We start from the raw sequence: 20,113 nt of genomic DNA, 5'->3' as shown, positions 1-20,113 counted from the left end.
CCAGTAAACACAGATAAAAGAAACAACAACAACAACAAAAACAAAAAGTGACATGTACCAGTCAAGAATCTTCTAGAAGGTTTCAAAAACCAGGATATGTGGAACGCTAAATAGTCGCTCGACTCGCTCGGTCTGTGTGCTTGCTCTACAAACCGAAGCAAAAGGGCGTCGTATAGGATTTTCCCTCGCTATGATCGCTATGAGCGATACACAACAGCAGCCTTCAATTTTTTTTGAGCTAAAGCAGCTCCCTAGGTGTTCAACCCGCACAATAGCAACCCACCAAGGCCTAAAATACGAAGAAGAGTTAGTAAAAAAACGAAGAAGAAGGCCCAAAGGAGCCCTCCTCGCTGCACTGAATGCCCAAACGCACACATACGCCGCCCTTCCCCGGAGCCCTGTTTACATCCCGAATGTATATTCCGCCTGGGTCGGGCTTTCGTTCTTGCACTTTTCGGGCCGAGCTTACAAGTAACAGCACTGGGAAACATCATTCAGGCTGGGCTCGGTCTTGAGAAATTGTGTATTGTCGGGTTTCGGGTCAGGCTCGTGCTTGGAGTTTGCGGTTCGAGCCTTTTGAAGCCTGTCCTAAAACCGGATCCGGCCCGGCATATGATCAGGTTGAGACATAACCATGAGAGGCCGTCGATACCACCTCCTTGACATGCAAAAGTCGATGTGGATGGGGGTGTCTCACGCGAACAAGAGGCGGATCAGCAATTGAAGTGTGTCGCAATGATTCAGGTAATTATCTTGGGAGTTTGTCACTAGTCATCGAGGGATTACTTGATCCTGCTACGCTGGAGGTGATAGTGTGCAGGGAGGCCCTGGCCCTGGCGGAAGATCTCCTTCTTCAGAATTTCACCCTCTCATCAAACTCCAAGCAAGTGGTTGGCGACATCGTCAAGGGCAACCAGGGCCACTATGGGTGCATTATTACAGAGATCAAGTTTCAAGCAGCGACTTTTAATTTTAACTTTATTTTTGAAGGTCATGCCGTTGACGGTGAAGCACAAAATTTAGCTAAGTACTCTCAAGTTCTTGGCCCGAGACGCTGCATTTGGTTGGCTCATCCCCAAAACTCAATTGTATCCCACCACATGTGGACTATGATTTAAAAAAAGCTTAGCTTTGCCCCTAAAAATAATCAGTTCATTGTTACTTGAACATTTTTTGAAAATCGTTTTAAAATTCTGAACAATGTTTGAGTAGAAACTTTTTTTGGTATTTCAAAATATTTTTTGAATTTGTGAACAACTTTTTAAAATGAGAATACTTTTTAAAATTCTCAATAATATTTTAGAACACGGAATATTTTTTGAAAATGCGAACATTTTGTAAAAATGTTGAACTTTTTATTTGGAAAATAAAGCATTTTTAAAAAGCAAAAAGGGGAAAAAGATAAGGAAACCAAGGAACACCACTAAAAGAAACAACAGGAAAAAGAAAAAACAGAAAAATACCTGAACCGGTCAGGAACCTTCCAGAAGGTTTCGAAAACCAGGATACGTGGAACGCTAAATAGTCGCTCGACTCGGTCCGTCTGTATGCTTTCTGGACAAACCGAAGCAAAAGAGCGTCGTATAGGATTTGCCGTCGCTATGAGCGATAAACAACAGCAGCTCCCTAGGTGTTCAGCCCGGACAGTAGCAACCCACCAAGGCCCAAAAGACGAAGAAGGCCCGAAGGAGCTCTTCTCGCTCGCTGCTGTGCCGAATGCCCAAACGCACGCAGGCGCCGCCTGTCCGCTGTCCTGTCCTCCGCCTGCCGCCGCCCTTCACCGGAGCGCTGTGCCCCCCACGCCGTCCTGCCCGGTCTGCCCCCGCCGGTTCGCACAACTGTGACCTGCCGCCGTTCCCCGGGCCCTCGGCAGCCCGCCTTCGCGCCGGTCATTTTTGGCCCCATCCGCCGTGCCGCCTGGTACCAGGACTGCCGCCCTGCTTCCGCCGGCCAGGCGCCGACGCTCGACGCCGAGGAGCGCCAGGTAGGGCACGCTGCTCGCCTCCGTTGCCGCTGGGTAATTTCTACAGTAGTGCGGAGGGACCTGAAGCTGCTGCTTGGCGCCAATCTCATGGAGGTCATCAACGCGGTGTTCCCTGTCATCACCTGTCGTAAGCCGGCCAACACTATTCTTGCTACGAACAGGTTCGTCAGGTTTTCCATCCCTGGTGCTGTTGCACTCCCCTGTAAAACAATCTTTGTCATTTATTATGTGTATGTCAATAGCATAAATATGATAAAATTTGTGTATGGTACACCGTGGCACAACTAATTTCCTTGCACAAATCCTTCATGTTGGGGACATGGTGTGGTCTTCTGGTGATATTTGTGGCCCTTATATTGATCCTAGGAGATGACGTAGAAAAATGTATTCACTAATGACTGCAAGCTTAGCTAGAAGTTTCCACTTGTATGGGCAGTGCTTATTTTCTTGGCAGTTCAGATTATTTCATTTGCTTTTATTCTTGGTACAATGAGGCTATAGTTATATTAGTAGTCTGCTATTCAGGTTATTGCTTAATGTTTTCTTTTATAGGCAGGGTAAGAGGAAGCCTGGTGCAAACCATAGCCACTATAAGAGGCTTTTGGGGGTTGCCCGTTTGCTGTCCCAGGTGTGTTTTGTTGTCTGTTGACACTGGTTGCATTTTGCAAACTATCCTATTGCAGCTGAATCAAATATTTTGATGGAACCATAAATGCAATGTCACTGTTGATAGGGCATAGCTTTTGTTCCTTGTGGTTGTTTTCAAGTAACGAGTTACGCAATATTGAAATTTGAATCTGTGGAAGTCTACCAATATTGCCTGGTTGTTTTACTTATTTTGTTTAGCTAACTAGGGTACAGCAGAAAAGGGTTGTGATTATCCCTGCACGTTTGCAAGATTTCCAATGTAATTTAGCATAAACCCTTATCTGGTACATGAGGCTCATCAGCCTAGAAACTCTATATTTTGTAACTGCATGATACATACTTCTGGATGAGTCGTTGTAGTTTACGGATCATTCTTGATCAACTTCGAGACAGGAGATAGCTAACTTGGTTTGAACACTAATGCTTTCTGTATTTTGTGCAGATGGCTGAACCTGTTATGAAGGGAGCAGTGTATCCTTTTTTTTCCTGTTCTGTTGTTTTCTTAGCAAATAAAACAAGGTGTACACCCACACTTGGCTTGCCTTAGGTGAAACATGTATCATTTTACTCTTTGTGTACCAAAAAGGAAATAAATCTCATATTAACTTTCATTGAGTTGATTGCTACCTATCCGAAGTTCCTTAATCCATACTACAGTCAGATCAGCTTTTTACTTGCTAGATCCTTTTTTGTAGAACTTTGCACTGCAGTGCTTGCTTTGCTTGCAAGAGTGAGGGTCCTGACCCAACAGGTGAGCCACATAGTCTACAGGCATTGCTATGAATGATTGTATCAATGAAATTCAGTAAATAACCGCCCGTATATTTATGCAGCAACTAACTTGGTAGTCAAACTGTTATGTGTATTAATTAGGAATCTAAGAAATGTCAACTTCTTTCTTCGAAAAGGAAGAAATGTCAACTTGGAATGATATGCTGCCAATGATCTTCTTTGTCTCTTTATGCAGAGATTTTGCATAAGATGCTTACCCTTTGATATTATGTTTGCAGATTTTACTTGATGTTGTATCAGTATACAACAAGGTTACTGATCTTACAGATAAAAAGCAGGCTGTTAAGATCAGTATTGATAAAGTACAGGTATGTTTTGCTTCCACACTAGCATTCTGTATCCTAGTTGATCATGGAAAAATATGTATTGCGTAAGATCATGCTTTCACACAAAAGTGCAGTTGCTGGACCTTGCAGTTACCTCACTACATAATTCCTTGGTTTTGCCTCTTCGTGTCACAGGCTTTCAGAGAGTACTACCCCTCGAGCAACGATCCCGGTACTATCCTGGAGTGTGTATGGGCGAAAGATAAATTTGTTTTGCACGAAAAGACAAAAGCTAGCAGTCTGAAAACCCAAGATGATGATCTGAAGTCGTGCACCCCAGATTCATCAATCCAGTATGAGACCCTTGGACTTGTTAGTGAAGGTTGGAACACTTTACCTTTTCTGGTTCATGATATGAACATTTGGAGTTCAGGGTTGCATTTTCTGCAACACTTATACATGACTGCCTGCTGATACTAAAACAATCGCATGCAATTATTTCCTAAAGCATGCAAATGGAAAATTGTTTTCTGTTAAGTAATCTAAACTAAAAATACAATGCCAGTTGATTACAGTTATATGTAGGAGGAAGTGATATTAAATGAGTATGAATGAGAAGAACCTTGGTGGTGCTATTACATTCTTGGAGCACACCTCCGATTGACTATTTGGAAGTTCTGATGACCTCAAGTATATTTTCTAAAAACATTTCCGTGTCTCTTGTGGTAGATGACATTTGACAAAACACTCAAGAGTATGCGTTTGTGATCTGTAACTTACCAGTGAACTACTGCTGTTTAGTATGATATTTTGGTAGAATAGCCATATCTCTTATATGTTAGTGCATAACCTGTCTTTTTTTTTGCGAATAGTGGATAACCTGTCTAACAGTGTTGCAATGCTAACAACAGTTAGCCTGGCTGAATGATAGCTGAGATTGTGCTTACTGGAAGACACACACTGTGAATTGCAACTATGGTCTTACTTGCTATTAGTTCCATTTCAGTTTCAAAAAATATTTTCGGTTGCCTGCTCCAATGGGAAACCAAAGTGCATGCGTTGCCAAAAATGATGTACCTATGTTTTATCAGTTTGTTATGTAGTATGCATCTAATAGAACATGAATGCTCGTTTATGCTTTTATCATGTCATACTTAAAAAAAAAGTATGTATTTAATAGAATATGAACGCTTGTTTATTTATGTGTGATCGTGTCATACTTTGAAAAGGTTCCTATAACTTCTAATGCTACACTTGTGACATATCAGAGATGGAAAACCTTGATGGAGCAAACACCCCAGCCAAGCAACAACAGACTTCTCTGGCTGACCAACCAGATAAAGCCACCCATTGCGGCGATGCTGGAGATTCTCTCAGTGGGAGACAACTACCAAATGATCAGAACACCCCCGGTTCTCTCCTTGGCACGCCCCCTGCTGCGCCGACTCCACGAAGAGATGCCAAGCCTGATACGAGGAAGAGAGTGGCATTCATTGCGGTGGGGAAAACAAAAGTCACCATGACACCGCCCGAAACATCATCCGTAGTTACCAAGAAGCAAAGGGTGTACACGATTCGACAGATCACCACAGATCCTGCTTTGTAACTCTGAAAGAACAACCGGTAATGATGAGATAAAGGGCTATACATATGCACACCTTGGTAGATGATCGATGTGTTATCGTTGATTTGTTGCATTCTTACTGCATCTCGCTTCGATACCAAGAGATTGTATCTTTTATCATTGACCTCAAGTGTATTTTTGTTATCAATTTGTTAACTTAAGTTGATGGATTTTGCTACCAATTCACGCACTATTATTTCTAGTATTTGTCATGTTTTATGTACTTCGTTGGATAGTTTAAATTCTACATCCATCCACGACCTAGACATGGCAGCTACCAAGCCCGGGGCGGCCGCCATGGCGCAATGTCAGGAGGGGTCGGCGGAGGAGCATCGGCTGCGGGCGGCGCTGCGCCACCTGCAGGCGGAGGCTGGAGTGCTCGAGTGCCTCGTCTACAAACACCGGAACCAGCACCGCGGTGCCGCCTACTTCCAGTACCTCCTCAAGGTACGCCTACCACTACGAACTGCTCGCCCCTTCCCCCATTTTTTTCTGGCGAGTGGCTCTGCACTGACGAGTTTGATTTGTATGTGTTTGGGTTGGGCGCATAGGTGCGGACCTGAAGCTGCTGCTTGGTGCCCATCTTGCAGAGTCCATCAACGCCGTGTTCCCAGTCATCACCTGTCGTAAACCAGCCAACACTATTCTTGTTCCAAACAGGTTCATCAGGTTTCGCATCCTGCTGCTGTTGCACTCCCCTGTAAAACGATCTTTGCCAATCGCAAAAATAAAATAAAATAATGTGTATGGTACACCATGGCACAACTAATTTCCTTGGACAAATCCTTCATGTTGGGGACATGGTGTGGTCTTGTGATGATATTTGTGGTCCTTATATTGATCCTAGGAGATAACATAGAAAAATGTATTCACTAATGACTGCAAGCTTAGCTAGAAGTTTCCACTTGTATGGGCAGTGCTTAATTTCTTGGCACTTCAGCTTATTTCATTTGCTTTTATTCTTGGTACAATGATGCTATAGTTATATTAGTAGTCTGCTATTCAGGTTATTGCTTAATATTTTCTTTTATAGGCAGGGTAAGAGGAAGCCTGGTGCAAACCATAGCCACTATAAGAGGCTTTTGGGGGTTGCCCGTTTGCTGTCCCAGGTGCGTTTTGTTGTCTGTTGACACTGGTTGCGTTTTGCAAACTATCCTGTTGCAGCTGAATCAAATATTTTGGTGGAATCATAAATGCAATGTCGCTGTTGATAGAGCATAACTTTTGTTCCTTGTACTTGTTTTCAAGTAACGAGTTACGCAATATTGAAATTTGAATCTGTGGTAGTCTACCAATATTGCCCGGTTGTTTTACTTCTTTTGTTTAGTTAACTAAGGATACAGCGGCAAAGTATTGTGATTATCCCTGCATGTTTGCAAGGTTGCCGATGTATTTAGTATAAACTCTTATATGGTACATGAAGCTCATTACCTGAGAAATTCTATATTTTGTAATTGCATGATGCATACTTCTGGATGAGTCGTTGTAGTTTACAGATCATTCTTGATCAACTTCGAGACCGGAGATAGCTAACTTGGTTTGCACATCAGAGGGAAAACACTAATGCTTTCTGTATTTTGTGCAGATGGCTGAACCTGTTATGAAGGGAGCAGTGTATCCTTTTTTTGTTATTCTGTTATTTTCTTAGCAGAAATAAAATAAGGTGTGCACCCGCACTTGGGTTGCCACTGAAAAGGAAATAAATCTCGTAGTAACTTTCATTCGGAGTTGATTGCTACCTATCCAAAGTTCCTTAATCCATACTACAGCCAGATCAGCTTTTTACTTGCTAGATCTTTTTTTGTAGAACTTTGCACTGCAGTGCTTGCTTTGCTTGCAAGAGTGAGGGTCCTGACCCAACAGGTGAGCCACATCAAACCCATTAGGAGTCGCGTAAATGGCGCCCTCTGGTGCATGCCACGTTGATCGCGTGGGTTGGGCAGGACCGCAGGAGGGCCTCCTCCTTGCCATTTTGAGTGGGCCACGTATTGCAAGTTGATTGGGAAAACTGAAAGGACCGGCAACCTCCAAGCCTCGTTGCTCTATTTCCTCCTCTAGGGTTTCCATGTAGCCCCGCCGCCGCCCCGATGCGCCTCTGCTGCCCTTCTCCCCCACCACCTCCGGCTCGAGCACAGCCCGACCTCACTGGCCCAAGCAGGGGTGGCGCGCCTCGTCCTCGCCTTCCTCTCAGCTCGGAGAGAGGCGACGGCTGGATTTGGCTAAGTGGCCAGCGAGGAGGACGACTTCACCCCGCAGCCGATGCCAACCAGCCACTTCCCTCGAGCGTCGCCATGTTCCTCACGCGTCGCCGACCGGCGGCGAGGAAGAGGACATCATGAGGTTCGAGGAAGTTTCCATCCCCACCGGCGAAGAGGACGAGGACCTCCGATATGTAAGTTGTCCTTACTTATGTTGATCTGACCCGATCGGATCCTCCTCCTCAGTATCTTTATGTTTTCATGCATGGATTTCACTTCAGTTCATAAGAAAACCGTGATGTTCTAAATTTTACTTTCAACATATCAGGACAACTCGGCTGATAACTTTAGAAGAGCAAACATGGTTCTAGTATTGGAGTCTGAGCTGGTAATTTCTGATTTTTCTTCACTTGAATGTGTGAAGTTTTGTCTAATCCATTTTCCTTTTCTTAGTTGTGTTTGCACCTCTCTTAACCTGACAAACATTTGGCATCTGAAGATTCCGAACACCTTCAGTTTACAACACCAGGGAACAATTAGAAAATATGTTGGAAAGATGCAAACAAATAACAATATGTCGGATTTCATTATCTGCCAAACACAAGACCATGTTGTTTATTTCAGGTATATGAACTGTTTCAGATAGGACCGTGCCGTGTAGGTGGAAAGTGATTCAAGAAATATATATAGCGTTTACCTGAATGCACAAGAGTTGTTGCTGAGACTTCATTAGTACAGGTACAAGGCTTGTTAATATGAGCATCTGTAAAATCATTTACTTCCACAATCCTAGATGTGAAATAGAAATAAAGATTTGTTTACTTCTCAATCCATCATGTCCTGGCCATCCCATGGACTACGGATCCTCATCCAGACTGTAATTTTCTTCCTGTAGGAGGTTGCCCACCACAATGGTTTTGATATTACTTTGTGGCTCAATTTAGTGCAGCTTCAACCAGCTACTGAAGTTGACCTCATTCCTAGATTGCAGAACTGTTACGACAAAACAGAGTGTGATTCCTCTCTTATCAGAGACCTAGACCGACCCAACAACAAGGGGAAGTAAGAAATTTCCACAAAAGCACAGTAAAAACATGCTCCTACTGGATTTCACCGAGCACAGCAGCAACATCAAGTAGAGAGGATCGGAGCACCTGGTGTTGGCAGGGAGGAGCGAGTCTTTGGGGTCGGGCCGATTGGGGATACCTCTTGATCCTCTGCGACACTGTATGAACTGAACTTTTTGTTTGCTTGTTCTGAAATGTTATGTTCAGTTCAGCTCAGCTTTCTCTCTCACAAACAAGCAGATTTCATTCAGAACAAAGATGTGCCTAACGAATGAATCTGGACCTATAACCAGCATGTTACATGCCGAATCAACAATAGCAGTAACTATACAAAGCAACCCAGAGTAACTGATGAGAGGAATAACAAGCAAGTACCTTAACACCATGGGTCTGTAGTCCATCCCAGAAAGCTGGGAGGAATACGATGTTGTGACTTTTTACACCTCGGGAGGCTCCCATGTCGACATCCACATAGCCATGTTGGTTCCGATAGAGAGGGGTATGGTCACAAGGGTGGGGATTGAACCTCGATCGGACCCAACGGCGAGCAAGCAAGGAACCTGAGATACCATTATTTAGATAATGTATTGCGCAGTGTTTGACATTTTTGTCTGCAGTTCATGGCAATAATTTCAGTACTTGAGATTCCATAGTAGTCTTTTGGTCTGCTTGTAGTCAATTTTACAGTTCGAAAAACAAATGCATATTTATTACTCTTCCCACGTGCGTCAAGAGATCTGATGTTTTATGTATCTATGTATAATGGAGGTTTTTGTTTAACTCGCAAGCGGCAATTTATATCCAGTGAATTGTTAAAAGAATCGTCCTTGTATCTCAATTTTTGTCCGACTGATTTATTGGGCAAGTAACTACTGGATAAGAACTTGAGTACTCCATAATGAAAAGAAACCATTCCCTTATATGCAATAGTGTGGCATTCCTATTCTTGAGCCGCTGACTACTCGATCATATTTTGTGGGAGTTGTTCATCCCTGATTAAACTTGTACTGATTTTTGCAGGCGATTAAAATACTCAATGACGATATGACCTGTGATTGGTGACCTCATACGGAATAGGGTAAGACTCTTTCATTCTTGACTTCAGCTCTGTGCAGTTTTACAGAATGCTTTGACTTTACCATGATTGTTGTTGCATGATACGGTTCTCCGCTAGGCAGTTATCAGATATTTCAACAGAAAAATTTAACGAAAAAGTTAATTGTCAAAGTATGTTGCACAACAATCAAATAATTACATATTAGACATTATATAACCTTTAGCTTATTCCCCTTTCTCCAGGCTCTGTATGCTTAATTGCAATTTTGTTGTTTCAGAATTACCTACTACAATGTAATTGTGTTAGGAATTTTTTCATCTGGTATATGCACTGTGTGTTGTATTTAATTTAATTTGGTTTATCCTTTTTTTATGATGACACCCCTAAATTACTTTTATGTCAGATAATTGTGCTTATAACATAATTTCACAAGGTCACTGTAGTTTCCAGTGTTGCCTTTTTCACATATTCTCTCACATCTTACAAATTTACTCGACATATTCATATATGTATACTGTATTTCACATAGTTGCATGCGCTGTACTCTGTTTCCTCCATAACAATTTCATTAATCCAAATATAAAAATACTCGTTCTGTATTGTACAATCTAATATTTCTCTTTTTATTATGATTTAGATCATGGTGTTTTCTTAAATTAGACCTTAGATCATTCTCTTTTGCAGCGCTTGATGAATTAAGCTTTTATCCTCAGTCCAGTAATAATGTGCCATCATCAAACCCATTAAGCGTCGCGCAAGGGGCGCTCGCTGAGCCGTGCCACGTCAAATCTACAGTTCCGAGGGAAAAATAACGACGCAAAAAAGAAAATGCATCTCACGTGCTCCCGAGCAAGACCCACCCTTTCTTCTTTCTCTCCTAAAAAATCGCATCACACAACCTCCCGTTTTGTTCCTTCCTTCCCCGGGTGGGCTAGGGTTGCGCCGCTGTCGCCCCCGCCCATTGGCCATCCCGGCTCCTCCGGCTCCCGCCATCAGAGAAGGCATCCTCCTCAGATCCACTCATCCACTGTCCCCAAGCCTTTTTGTCTTCGCGTTCCAACCGGCCTCCATGACGGTAGCAGAGGAGGGGGAGGAAGGGGATGCCATGGAGGTGCCGATGGAGGCACTGCCTCAGGGCGGCGAGTCGCAGAGGTGATTATGTGGACGTTTTATGCGAGGTGGGGGTGGAGATGCGCGACGGCGGCGCGGCGTGGGAGGTGGCACGAGGGGGCCAGCCCCCCTACGGAGGAGGCAACGAAGTTCTCCCAAGCCATGGACCTCGCCAAGAAGTTCCCCTCTTTTGCCGGCGCCATGGCCGTCCGCTGTGGCCGTGCTCCCTCAAGGTTGCCCACACTATCACTATTATTAGAAATGCGCTGCCTGCATACTATTTGGTGCGTTTTGGTACTCATGTGTCTGTTCCCTTCACAGCAAAATAAACATGACCAATTTAAAGTTATTAGAAAAGGAGAAGTTGGTAGACCTATCATGTTTGTCGTGGTGGCACTTCTACTTGTGTTCTCATCGTTCTCCTAAGGTGCTAAAGGATAAAGATTCCTAAATGTGAAGTGCATTCTCATTGTAGACATCAGTTGTGCTGTCCATTTGGTAAGATTGATGAATGTCTGTGAGGTCAATATCCATGCATGTAATGTGGTCGTTCCTTGGAAGTTGAAACTTTGAACTCTTTGCCTCTTTGGCCCACTCGGCATAATCTTGGCTATAGTGTCACCAAAAATCCTTCGGCTATAGTGTTCATCATCTAATTTATATCCTTGTTGTTTTCCTCATGGCCCTGTTTCAAATGTTTTGTATACGATGTCCCTGAAAAACTGGAGTTGATATACCCAGGCCAAGTATCACTTTCTTTAGAAATAAGGCTAGGATAGCTGATGTTAAAATAGAGACCGTGCCAATGAGTAATTCATCAACGTTTTGTAGCTAGCATTCCTATTGTTCTAGAAAAGCTGCTTATGCTTCTTAAAGTAAGGGGCCATAATTAGTACAATTCCGTCCAAGCTCTTGGTGACATATTTTTCCTTCCATTCCATTTGGAACCTGTAAGTACTAATGCAACTTGCTACCAAGTGCAAACTTGTCAAATTACGCAAAACAATTCCCGCATAATGATGTATCTTCTCATCTTAATAGGGAGTTGTTTGAAAACAACATCGCCGCTGTCGGGAGGTTTGCTGCGGGGAGTTCGAGGTGACCTATCTCTGCATGGACTACACCACCAGGGAGGCCCTCGCTCTGCGAGGGTGGGGAGCTCTTCGACCGGATCGTTGTGAGGGGGCACTACACGGAGCACGCCGCCACTGTGGTCACCAAAACCATCGTCGAGGTCGTGTAGGTGAGAATGGCCCCTCGATTCCTTCATTTGCCATTTGGGTTAAGGCTGTCCTAACAGTATGCTGGGACACGTTCATTCTGTGATACATGGTAGAAATATTTGTTGGCTATATGTTCCAATGAATAGGTTATGATCTAATCTGTGAAGCAATTAATTTCTGCATTTTTTTGTTGTTCATTCGCGCTGTTTGATTATCTAGGATCACATTTAACTTGGTAGTACTTAGATTGCTGCAACTTCACTTTTTTGTCTGTTTAGTGAATAACGTGTGTACATTTGTTCTGTCCTGTACAATATCAGATCTGCCATAAGCATGAAGTGATGCACCAGGACCTCAAACCAGAGAATTTCTTGTTAGCAAACAGGAAAGAAACGGCTGCACTGAAAGCAATTGATTTTGGCCTGTTTGTTTTGTTTTTCACTCCAAGTACAGTCAATCCTAATATCCTATATAGCTATCGTTGAAGCTTTCCATTTTGACCCGTCCGTCACTTGTCGATGATATGGTCAGAGGACAAAGCTGAGCTGATATAGTAGCATGCCTTATGCTATCTTTTTTTTTTACTTTGTATTGTTTGCCTAATGTGCTATTTGTTGGTGAGGTGTAGGTGAACTTGGAAGTCCTTATTACATGGCTCCGGAGGTGTGAAAGAGAAACTATGGCCAATAGGTTGATGTTTGGAGTGTAGGAGTGATTCTTTACATTCTTCTTTGTGGTGTCCCTCCGTTCTGGGCAGGTCAGTTTTGTAGTGTAAGTGGTGTCCCTACATTCCGGGCAGGTCAATTTTTGTAGAGTAAAATGGTCAATTGTTTCGGTGGCATAGGTCAACTGCATTAAACATTTAGGGTACTAAAAGTGAACTGTGTTCTGATGTCATGTCTGCACAAAGGGGCCATGTGTCTCCTTCTACACTGAAGTTTTGTTTTCCTTATTTTGCCTCTGGGGTGATTGGCCTGGACTCTGGTTCAGAAAAATATATTTATCTTGTCCCATTGAATGCTCTTTCTGAATAATATGTTTGTTGCTTCCATTTTATAACGCAGAAACTGAAGAAGGTGTTGCTCAAGCAATTATCCGGTCTGTCACTGATTTTAAAAGAGATCCATGGCCGAGGGTCTCAGATAATGTAAAAGACCTTGTCAGGGCCCAGATCCAAGGAGGCGTTTGACAGCTCAACAGGTTCCTGGTAATAATCAAATTTCCACACAAGTTAACTGTACAGAATTGCATTCCTTCTGTTCTTCTTAAATGGATATAGAATTGCTTTCCTTGTGTAAATTTCTTAAGATTTTCGCCCTAAGATCATTTAATTGCATTGCTCGTGTCTCATGTCCATAATTTGTATTTTCTTCCAGTTCATCCCTGGTTGCAGAATATTAAGAAGGCTCGAAATGTCAATTTGGGTGAAACAGTTAAGGCCAGACTTAAACAATTATCTGCGATGAACAAGTTCACGAAAAATGAACATGGGAGCAGATCCGCGGCAGAGCGGGATAAGTGACACCGGCCTCTGCTTTTGCACGCCGCCATCAATCGCTTTTGAGCCAATGATTGATCAGTGCTAAAGCTGCTCCGCATATTAGGAAAAAATGTTGTATATTAATTAGAAAGTATAATTTCTTTACTGAACTAGTGACCGATAAATGTTGAAATAGCTTCCAATTATTTTGTGGAAGTTCATAGAATCACTTGTTTGAATCTTAATATCAATTATGATTGTTTTAGTATAAATATTAAAGTGGAAGGGGCGCCTTCCACCTGGCACCGCCCCAACTTCTTCTCAGGAGGCGCCACAAGGGGGCGCCCCAACCACTAGTAGTCTACAGGCATGGCTATGAAGAAATTCAGTAAATAATCGCCCATATATCTGTGCAGCAACTAACTTGGTGGTCAAACTGTTATGTGTATTAATTAGGAATCTAAGAAATGTCAACTTCTTTTTTCGAAAAGGAAGAAATGTCAACTTGGAATAATTTGCGTGCCAGTTATCTTCTGTCTCTTTATGCACAGGTTTTGCCTAAGATGCTTACCCTCTGATATATTTGCAGATGTTACTTGATGTTGTATCAGTATACAACAAGGTTACTGATCTTACGGATAAAAAGCAGGCTGTTAAGATCAGTATTGATAAAGTACAGGTATGTTTTGCTTCCACACTAGCACTCTGTATCCTTGTTGATCATGGAAAAATATGTATTGCGTAATATCATGCTTTCACACAAAAGTGCAGTTTCTGGACCTTGCAGTTACCTCACTACATAACTCCTTGGTTTTGCCTCTGCATTTCACAGGCTTTCAGAGAGTACTGCCCCTCAAGCAACGATCCCAGTACTATCCTGGAGTGTGTATGGGTGAAAGATAAATTTGTTTTGCATGAAAAGACCAAAGCTAGCAGTCAGAAAACCCAAGATGAGGATCTGAAGTCATGCACTCCAGATTCATCAATCCAGTATGAGACCCCTGGACTTGTTAGTGAAGGTTGGAACACTTTACCTTATATGGTTCATGATATATGAACATTTGGAGTTCATGGTTGCATTTTCTGCAATGCTTATACATGACTTCCTGCTGATACTAAGGGCGTGTTTGGTTGCCGTGCGCTACAGTACCCGCATTGCATACACTTCTCCACCCAACTTGGCTATGCAAATGCAGCCTCAAATGCACCATCTGCATGTTGTTTGGTTGCCTGCATGCCCTCTTGCTTGCATGGGCAGAACCACACTGCCTGGTGTTTGATTGCCTGCATGTTAGTGGACAAACCCAAGGCATGGTGTTTGGTTGTATGCAGCGCCTGGTGTGTGGTAACCTCTTTGGCTAGTTGGTGAGGTTACCACCACACTTCGGCAGCACACATCATAAGCACAACAGAGTATAAACAGAGCATCAACTAGCATAATTCAGATATAAGCAGTACCACACTTCATAACAGTTCAACGCATAAACCATAAACATGTTCAAAGCAGACTCGATAGTACGCTGGAAAGAGGTGGCCCGGCCCTACTCCTTGGCGGCGAAGGCTTCGTCGTGCTTCCCGCACTTGTTGACGACCTCAATGCCATTGTCGTCGAAGATGATGACCTTGAGGGTGTCGGGAGTGAGGAGCTTGAACGTCACCATGTAGCCGATCTTGATCTGATGAACGGCTGCGTAGGTGGCCCAACCCTGATCCAGGGTCACCCTGCCGTTCATCAGCTTGACCGTCACCTTCCAGGAGCAGCCGGTGTTGTTCCTGAGCTTGAACTCCGTCGGCACCGCGACGAAGTGCTTGGTGAAGTCCAGGGGCATGGGGATGCACTCAAGCTTCGGTGCAAGGATGACCTTGCAGAAGTGAGTTGGGCCATCCTCCTGATGATAGTGGTCGTAGTTGCGGCTCTTGTTGCTGGGGGGCTCCTCCATGCCCTCGTCGTCGCCACCCTCAGGCGTCTTCGGGTCTTCCTCGGCGGTGGGCGGCAACACAACCTCGTCGGGCATTGGGTGAAGGGGCTGCTTGCCCTTGTTGTCAAGGGCCGGGAGCACCTCCGTGCCCATCTCATTACTCTCCTCGATCTGCACACAATTCATGGAGTCAAGCACAGCACAGAGTTCATGGCTAATTGAAGAGCATGTAGTTAAAACAACATGACCGTCACTCTTCTCCTCTCCATCCCCCCTATATTTACTCACCCTGCCCACCACTACTTACCCACCCCCTCTCTTCTCTCACTGTCAACCTTCCTCCTCCCCATCGCCATGAGCTCTAGCTCCAGCTCCAACGCCAACCCCTTCCCTTGGGGTATTGGCTGGAGGGCCTTCTTCCTCGGGTGGTCGCCTGGTGACCGCACCAAGTTCGAGAGCACCATGGAGGTGTGCTCGAACTTCGGCTCCATGCCGGACATGCAGAACAAATCTAATGCAGTGCTCATGAAGGCCACTAAAGAAGAGCTGGAGACGCTGATTCCTGACCCAGCGAAGGGTGCGATGGCAGTTGGCATCATTCGCTGGGCCATGAATCAGGCCGTCTCCGACGACGCTAAACAGAGGAAGAAGTGGTGCAAGTACAAGACCTACTGGGCTCCTAATGACTGCCGTGCCGCAGTGTACTGGGAGATGGCTATCGCGCCGCCGCCGATCATCGCTGGGGAGCCTAAGGAGGAGGAAGAAGAAGCGGTGCACATGCCAGCGAGGGCGCCGGAGCTAGGCCGTCGTACCTGGCAGATCGACCTCGACTCCGCCGAGGATGACGATGACGACCCGCCGGCCCGCACGGCGATGAAGAAGATGAAGGCCAGCAAACACGCCAGCTGCCAGTTTCAAGGTTTTTCATCTTCAAAAGTGCAGCATTAGAACTTAGGCTCCCCAATCTATGTCCAAATGTTCATATCTGATATGTGACGGCCGCTGCGATCAGCCGGTTTCCGTTGTGTACCCCCTATCCCCCAATCCCCCAATCCCCCTTCTGCATTCCGATCTTGCATGTATGAACTCGTATGAACTGCTATGAACTAGTATGAACTACCCCTATGCTTATCTACCTCTATTCCCCATTCCCCTCCGCCGTGGACCGAATCTATCGCCGTGGATCGATTCTAGCGTGCATGTCGAAGAGAGAGAAGTGCTTACCGCCATTGATGGAGTCCGGTGGTCTTCTTCCTCTGCTCCGATCCGCCGCCGCCGGTGATGGAGTCCGGTGGTCTTCTTCCTCTGCTCCGATCTGCCGCCGCCGGTGAGAGTTGGGAGAGTGGGGAAGAGTGGGGAGAGGGAGCGGTGAGGGGCGGTGAGGCTAATAACTGCTGGCGCTTCGGGAAGCAACGCGGCTTCTCAAGCGTGGCCGCGCGTGTGCAGCCGCCGCCGCCCACGTGCACCGCTCGGGCCTGGCCCTGGAGAAACTGCCGATTCGTGCGTTCCCAGTGAGCCAGGCCCAGAGGTGCTTTAAGAAGCGTGCGATGCAGGCCCAATAGTGTATGCGGGCTACCAAACAGGCTGGATACTTCCCGCGCGGGCCTGGTCGAGGCCTGTGCAGGCAACCAAACACGCCCTAAAAGAATCCCATGCAATTGTATTCTAAAGGCATGCAAATGAAAAATTGTTTTCTGTTAAGTAATCTAAACTGAAAATACAGTGTTTATTTATAACAAATATATGTAGTTGGAAGTGGTAGGAAGTGATATGGAATGAGTATGAAGGGAGATGAAGAACCTTGGTGGCGCTATTACATTCACCTCCAGTTGACTATCTGGAAGTAATGATGACACTTGGGTATGTTTTCTGATAACATCTCCATGTCTCTTATGTTAGATGACATTTGACAAAACACTCAAGAGTGTGCGTTCGGGATTTGTAACTTATGGTGGACAACTGCTGTTTAGCATGATATTTTGGTATAATAGCCATATATCTCTGTATGTCAGATAACCTGACTGACAGTTGAAAACAATAGTTGGCCAGTTAGGCTAGCTGAATGATGGCTGGGATTGCGCTTACTCGACGACAACACACTCTGAATTGCGACTATGGTCTTATTTTCTATTATTTCCATTGCAATTCTAAACCATATTTTTGGTTGCGTGCTCCAACTGGAAACTGAGATGCATGTGTTGCCAAAATGCTGCACTTCTTGTATATAAATTGTTTGTTTTGTATCTAATAGAACATGAATGCTTGTTTATTTATGTGTTTATCGTGTCATACTTTGAAAAAGGTTCTTATATAAGTTCTAATGCTGCACTTTTGACATATCAGAGATGGAAAACCTTGATGGAGCAAACACGCCAGCCAAACATATCAGATATGAACATTTGGACATAGATTCTAATGCTTCTCTGACTGACCAACCAGATAAAGCCACCCATTGCGGTGATGCTGGAGATTCTTGCAGTGGGAGGCAACTACCAAATGATCAAAACGCTCCAGGATCTCTTCTTGGCACACCCGCTGCTGTGCCGACTCCACGCAGAGATGTCCAGCCTGATACGAGGAAGAGAGTGGCATTCATCGCCGTGGGGAAAACAAAAGTCACCGTGACACCGCCTGAAACATCATCATCATCCGTAGTTACCAAGAAGCAAAGGGTGGACATGATTTGACTGACCACCGCAGATCCTGCTTTGTACTCCCTCCGTTCCTAAATATAGGTCTTTGTAGAGATTTCACTATAGATTACATACGGAGCAAAATGAGTGAATCTACACTCTAAAATGCATCTATATACATCCGTATGTGGTTCATATATAATGAAATCTTTACAAAGACATATATTTAGGAACGGAGGGAGTAACTCTATATAAAAGAACAACCGGTAATGATGAAACGAATAAAGGGCTATACATATGCACACCTTAGTAGATGATCGATGTGTTATCGTTGATTTGTTGCGTTCTTACTGTATCTCGTACCAAAGAGATTGTTTTTTTTCCACCAAGCATCACGTGACATATCAGATAATTGATGAGGTTTAGGCCAAGAGGCAGACGTCTCGGGCGCTACGGATCATTATTTGACCACAATCATGCACTCCGTTTAATCGATCATGTACTTTCATATGGTCTAGATAAGAGGTGTACCTACATGGCCACACAACCACAACTTTCTCATTCAATCATGCTTACACAGCCTTCTCTGATGGCAACCAAATCAGTTGAAAAGAATCACTAATTTCATAGTACATTTTCAATCACGTTCAGCAGCAGAAGAGAACTATCACAAGCTTTCTTACTAGCCGCGAAGATCACTTCTAGAAAAGAAAACGATGATCACAGCCGAATCTCCCCTTCCTCTAAATCTTCTTCGAAGCTCTGCTGCTGCTTCATGTCGTCGTCGTCAACCTTGAGAAAGAGTCCAATCTGTCGCAACAAGTTGTTGGGCCTGGCCGTGTTGTGCTGATCAATGCCGAGGGCCTTCACGTCCTCGTCCAGGGTGTCCTTCGGCATTGCCGCCCTCTCCGTCTCGAGCAGCTCCTGGCGTGCCTTCTCCCTCGCCCGGGACGTCTCCTCCTTTCGCCGCCTTTCCAGAATCTCGTTGGCACGGGCGATGAGGACGCGCGTTGGAGGCGTAGTGTTGGCGGCGCGCTCTGCGGGAGCTGGACGACTGTCGACGCTCTGGTGAGATGAACCAGAATCCGAACCGCTGATGGTTGCATCTTCGCCAAGATTCTTCACCGGTGAGGCGTCGCCGCAGATGTCCACGTACTCCTCGTCCTCTTCGACGAGCTTCACGGGTGTCGGTCTGACCGGCAAAGGGGAGACGCCGCCGACGATGTCAACGTCTTCGTCCTCCTCTTGGGCCATCGTCTGTTTGTGTTGATGATGCGTCGACGGATTCTTGCTCTCTCGAAGGAAATTGTCCAGCTGCTTCTGCATCTCCACAAGGGCCGCGTCTTGGACGGCGTGCATCTCGATCTCGATGTAGTCGCCGCAGAGGCCCCGGCGGCTGTGCTTCTTCAGTAGCTCCAAGATATGAGCAGGGAGTACATGAGATTCAGATAGCTTCGCTAGCTTCGTGAGGTCCGCGTAGAGTTGGCTCCGCTCCTCGGACGTCATCTTCTTCACGGGACGGTAAGGGGGGACGCCTTCCTCTTCTTGGCTGGCGGCTCCTCCGCTGGACAGACGCGCACGCGGGGAGCCGACGGGGACGAGGCCGGAAGCACGGCGTGCGCCTCGGCGAGGAGGCGACGGACCGCGACGAGCTCAGCCTGGAACCGCTGGCGAAGGATCTCCAGCGGGCGCGGGCGCGGGCGCTTCCGGCCGGACATGATGCTGAAGGGCTCCCGGCGGGCAATCTCCATGGGAGCAGTGGACGGCGGTCGCTGGGGGTAAGGTCCGGAAGTGGCGAGAGGATGCGGTGGAGGAGAGGAGACGATGGGGAAGATTGGAAGTGCGCTGGAGAAGACAGAGGGCAAGGCCTTTTAACTTGTGAAGTGATCCGTAATGAGATCGAAGCCGTGTGCTGCTGTGGGTGATCCGTGAAGAAATCGGAATGCATGGGCCCGAGTCAGTTGAGGCTTCGGATTTGGGTAAGTGCATCTCTCAAGCTTAGCTTGATTCACCACGGCCATGCATGATGCATGTCTTCATTTCCCCCCGGTTCGTCCTGCTCGCTGACATCTTCCAAGATGCGGAACCATCACAACATCATTCTCCTACTCC

The 20,113-nt window shown here is 45.4% G+C and overlaps 2 protein-coding genes across 7 annotated transcripts; both read left to right on the top strand.

Moving 5' to 3' along the window:
- The first annotated feature begins 735 nt into the window (after nucleotides 1-735).
- LOC123120605 (uncharacterized) lies at nucleotides 736-5,475 on the top strand. The gene is made up of 8 exons (XM_044540609.1): nucleotides 736-744; nucleotides 1,631-2,145; nucleotides 2,537-2,612; nucleotides 3,075-3,103; nucleotides 3,290-3,383; nucleotides 3,643-3,732; nucleotides 3,886-4,072; nucleotides 4,959-5,475. Exons 1-8 carry the CDS (start codon nucleotides 736-738, stop codon nucleotides 5,294-5,296), a joined length of 1,338 nt encoding a protein of 445 aa, XP_044396544.1. The 3' UTR covers nucleotides 5,297-5,475.
- A 106-nt stretch (nucleotides 5,476-5,581) lies between these two features.
- LOC123121735 (uncharacterized) lies at nucleotides 5,582-18,315 on the top strand. Of its 6 annotated transcripts, none has more exons than XR_006459829.1 (10): nucleotides 5,870-6,423; nucleotides 6,900-7,706; nucleotides 7,841-7,900; nucleotides 8,155-8,250; nucleotides 9,600-9,657; nucleotides 11,788-11,983; nucleotides 12,592-12,726; nucleotides 13,034-13,176; nucleotides 14,039-14,128; nucleotides 14,282-14,456. XR_006459829.1 is itself a non-coding variant. In XM_044541761.1 (8 exons), exons 1-8 carry the CDS (start codon nucleotides 5,620-5,622, stop codon nucleotides 18,053-18,055), a joined length of 1,071 nt encoding a protein of 356 aa, XP_044397696.1. In that variant the 5' UTR covers nucleotides 5,582-5,619; the 3' UTR covers nucleotides 18,056-18,315. The 6 variants fall into 6 exon arrangements, 1 of the variants encoding a protein (XP_044397696.1); XR_006459833.1 differs by lacking the exon at nucleotides 14,282-14,456 and having other exon boundaries at nucleotides 6,900-6,928; nucleotides 7,084-7,706; nucleotides 14,039-14,129; XR_006459830.1 differs by lacking the exon at nucleotides 14,282-14,456 and adding an exon at nucleotides 8,408-8,739 and having other exon boundaries at nucleotides 14,039-14,129.
- The last annotated feature ends 1,798 nt before the right edge of the window (nucleotides 18,316-20,113 follow it).

The sequence above is a fragment of the Triticum aestivum genome, chromosome 5D, assembly GCF_018294505.1.
Source record: "Triticum aestivum cultivar Chinese Spring chromosome 5D, IWGSC CS RefSeq v2.1, whole genome shotgun sequence".
NCBI classification, from domain to species: Eukaryota; Viridiplantae; Streptophyta; class Magnoliopsida; order Poales; family Poaceae; genus Triticum; species Triticum aestivum.
The sequence above is the reverse complement of the archived record's forward strand: the minus strand, read 5'-3'. Positions and strand labels throughout refer to the sequence as shown.

Excerpts from the sequence above, each read along its gene's own strand:
- LOC123120605 (XM_044540609.1), top strand. Across the intron at positions 2,613-3,074 it reads TTGCCCGTTTGCTGTCCCAG|ATGGCTGAACCTGTTATGAA; the intron begins GTGTGTTTTGTT and ends TATTTTGTGCAG. Across the intron at positions 3,104-3,289 it reads CCTGTTATGAAGGGAGCAGT|TCAGATCAGCTTTTTACTTG; the intron begins GTATCCTTTTTT and ends TCCATACTACAG.
- LOC123121735 (XM_044541761.1), top strand. The coding sequence starts at position 5,620 with ATGTCAGGAGGGGTCGGCGGAGGAGCATCGGCTGCGGGCGGCGCTGCG. Across the intron at positions 5,762-5,865 it reads ACTTCCAGTACCTCCTCAAG|GTGCGGACCTGAAGCTGCTG; the intron begins GTACGCCTACCA and ends TTGGGCGCATAG. Across the intron at positions 5,975-6,347 it reads ACTATTCTTGTTCCAAACAG|GCAGGGTAAGAGGAAGCCTG; the intron begins GTTCATCAGGTT and ends TTTCTTTTATAG.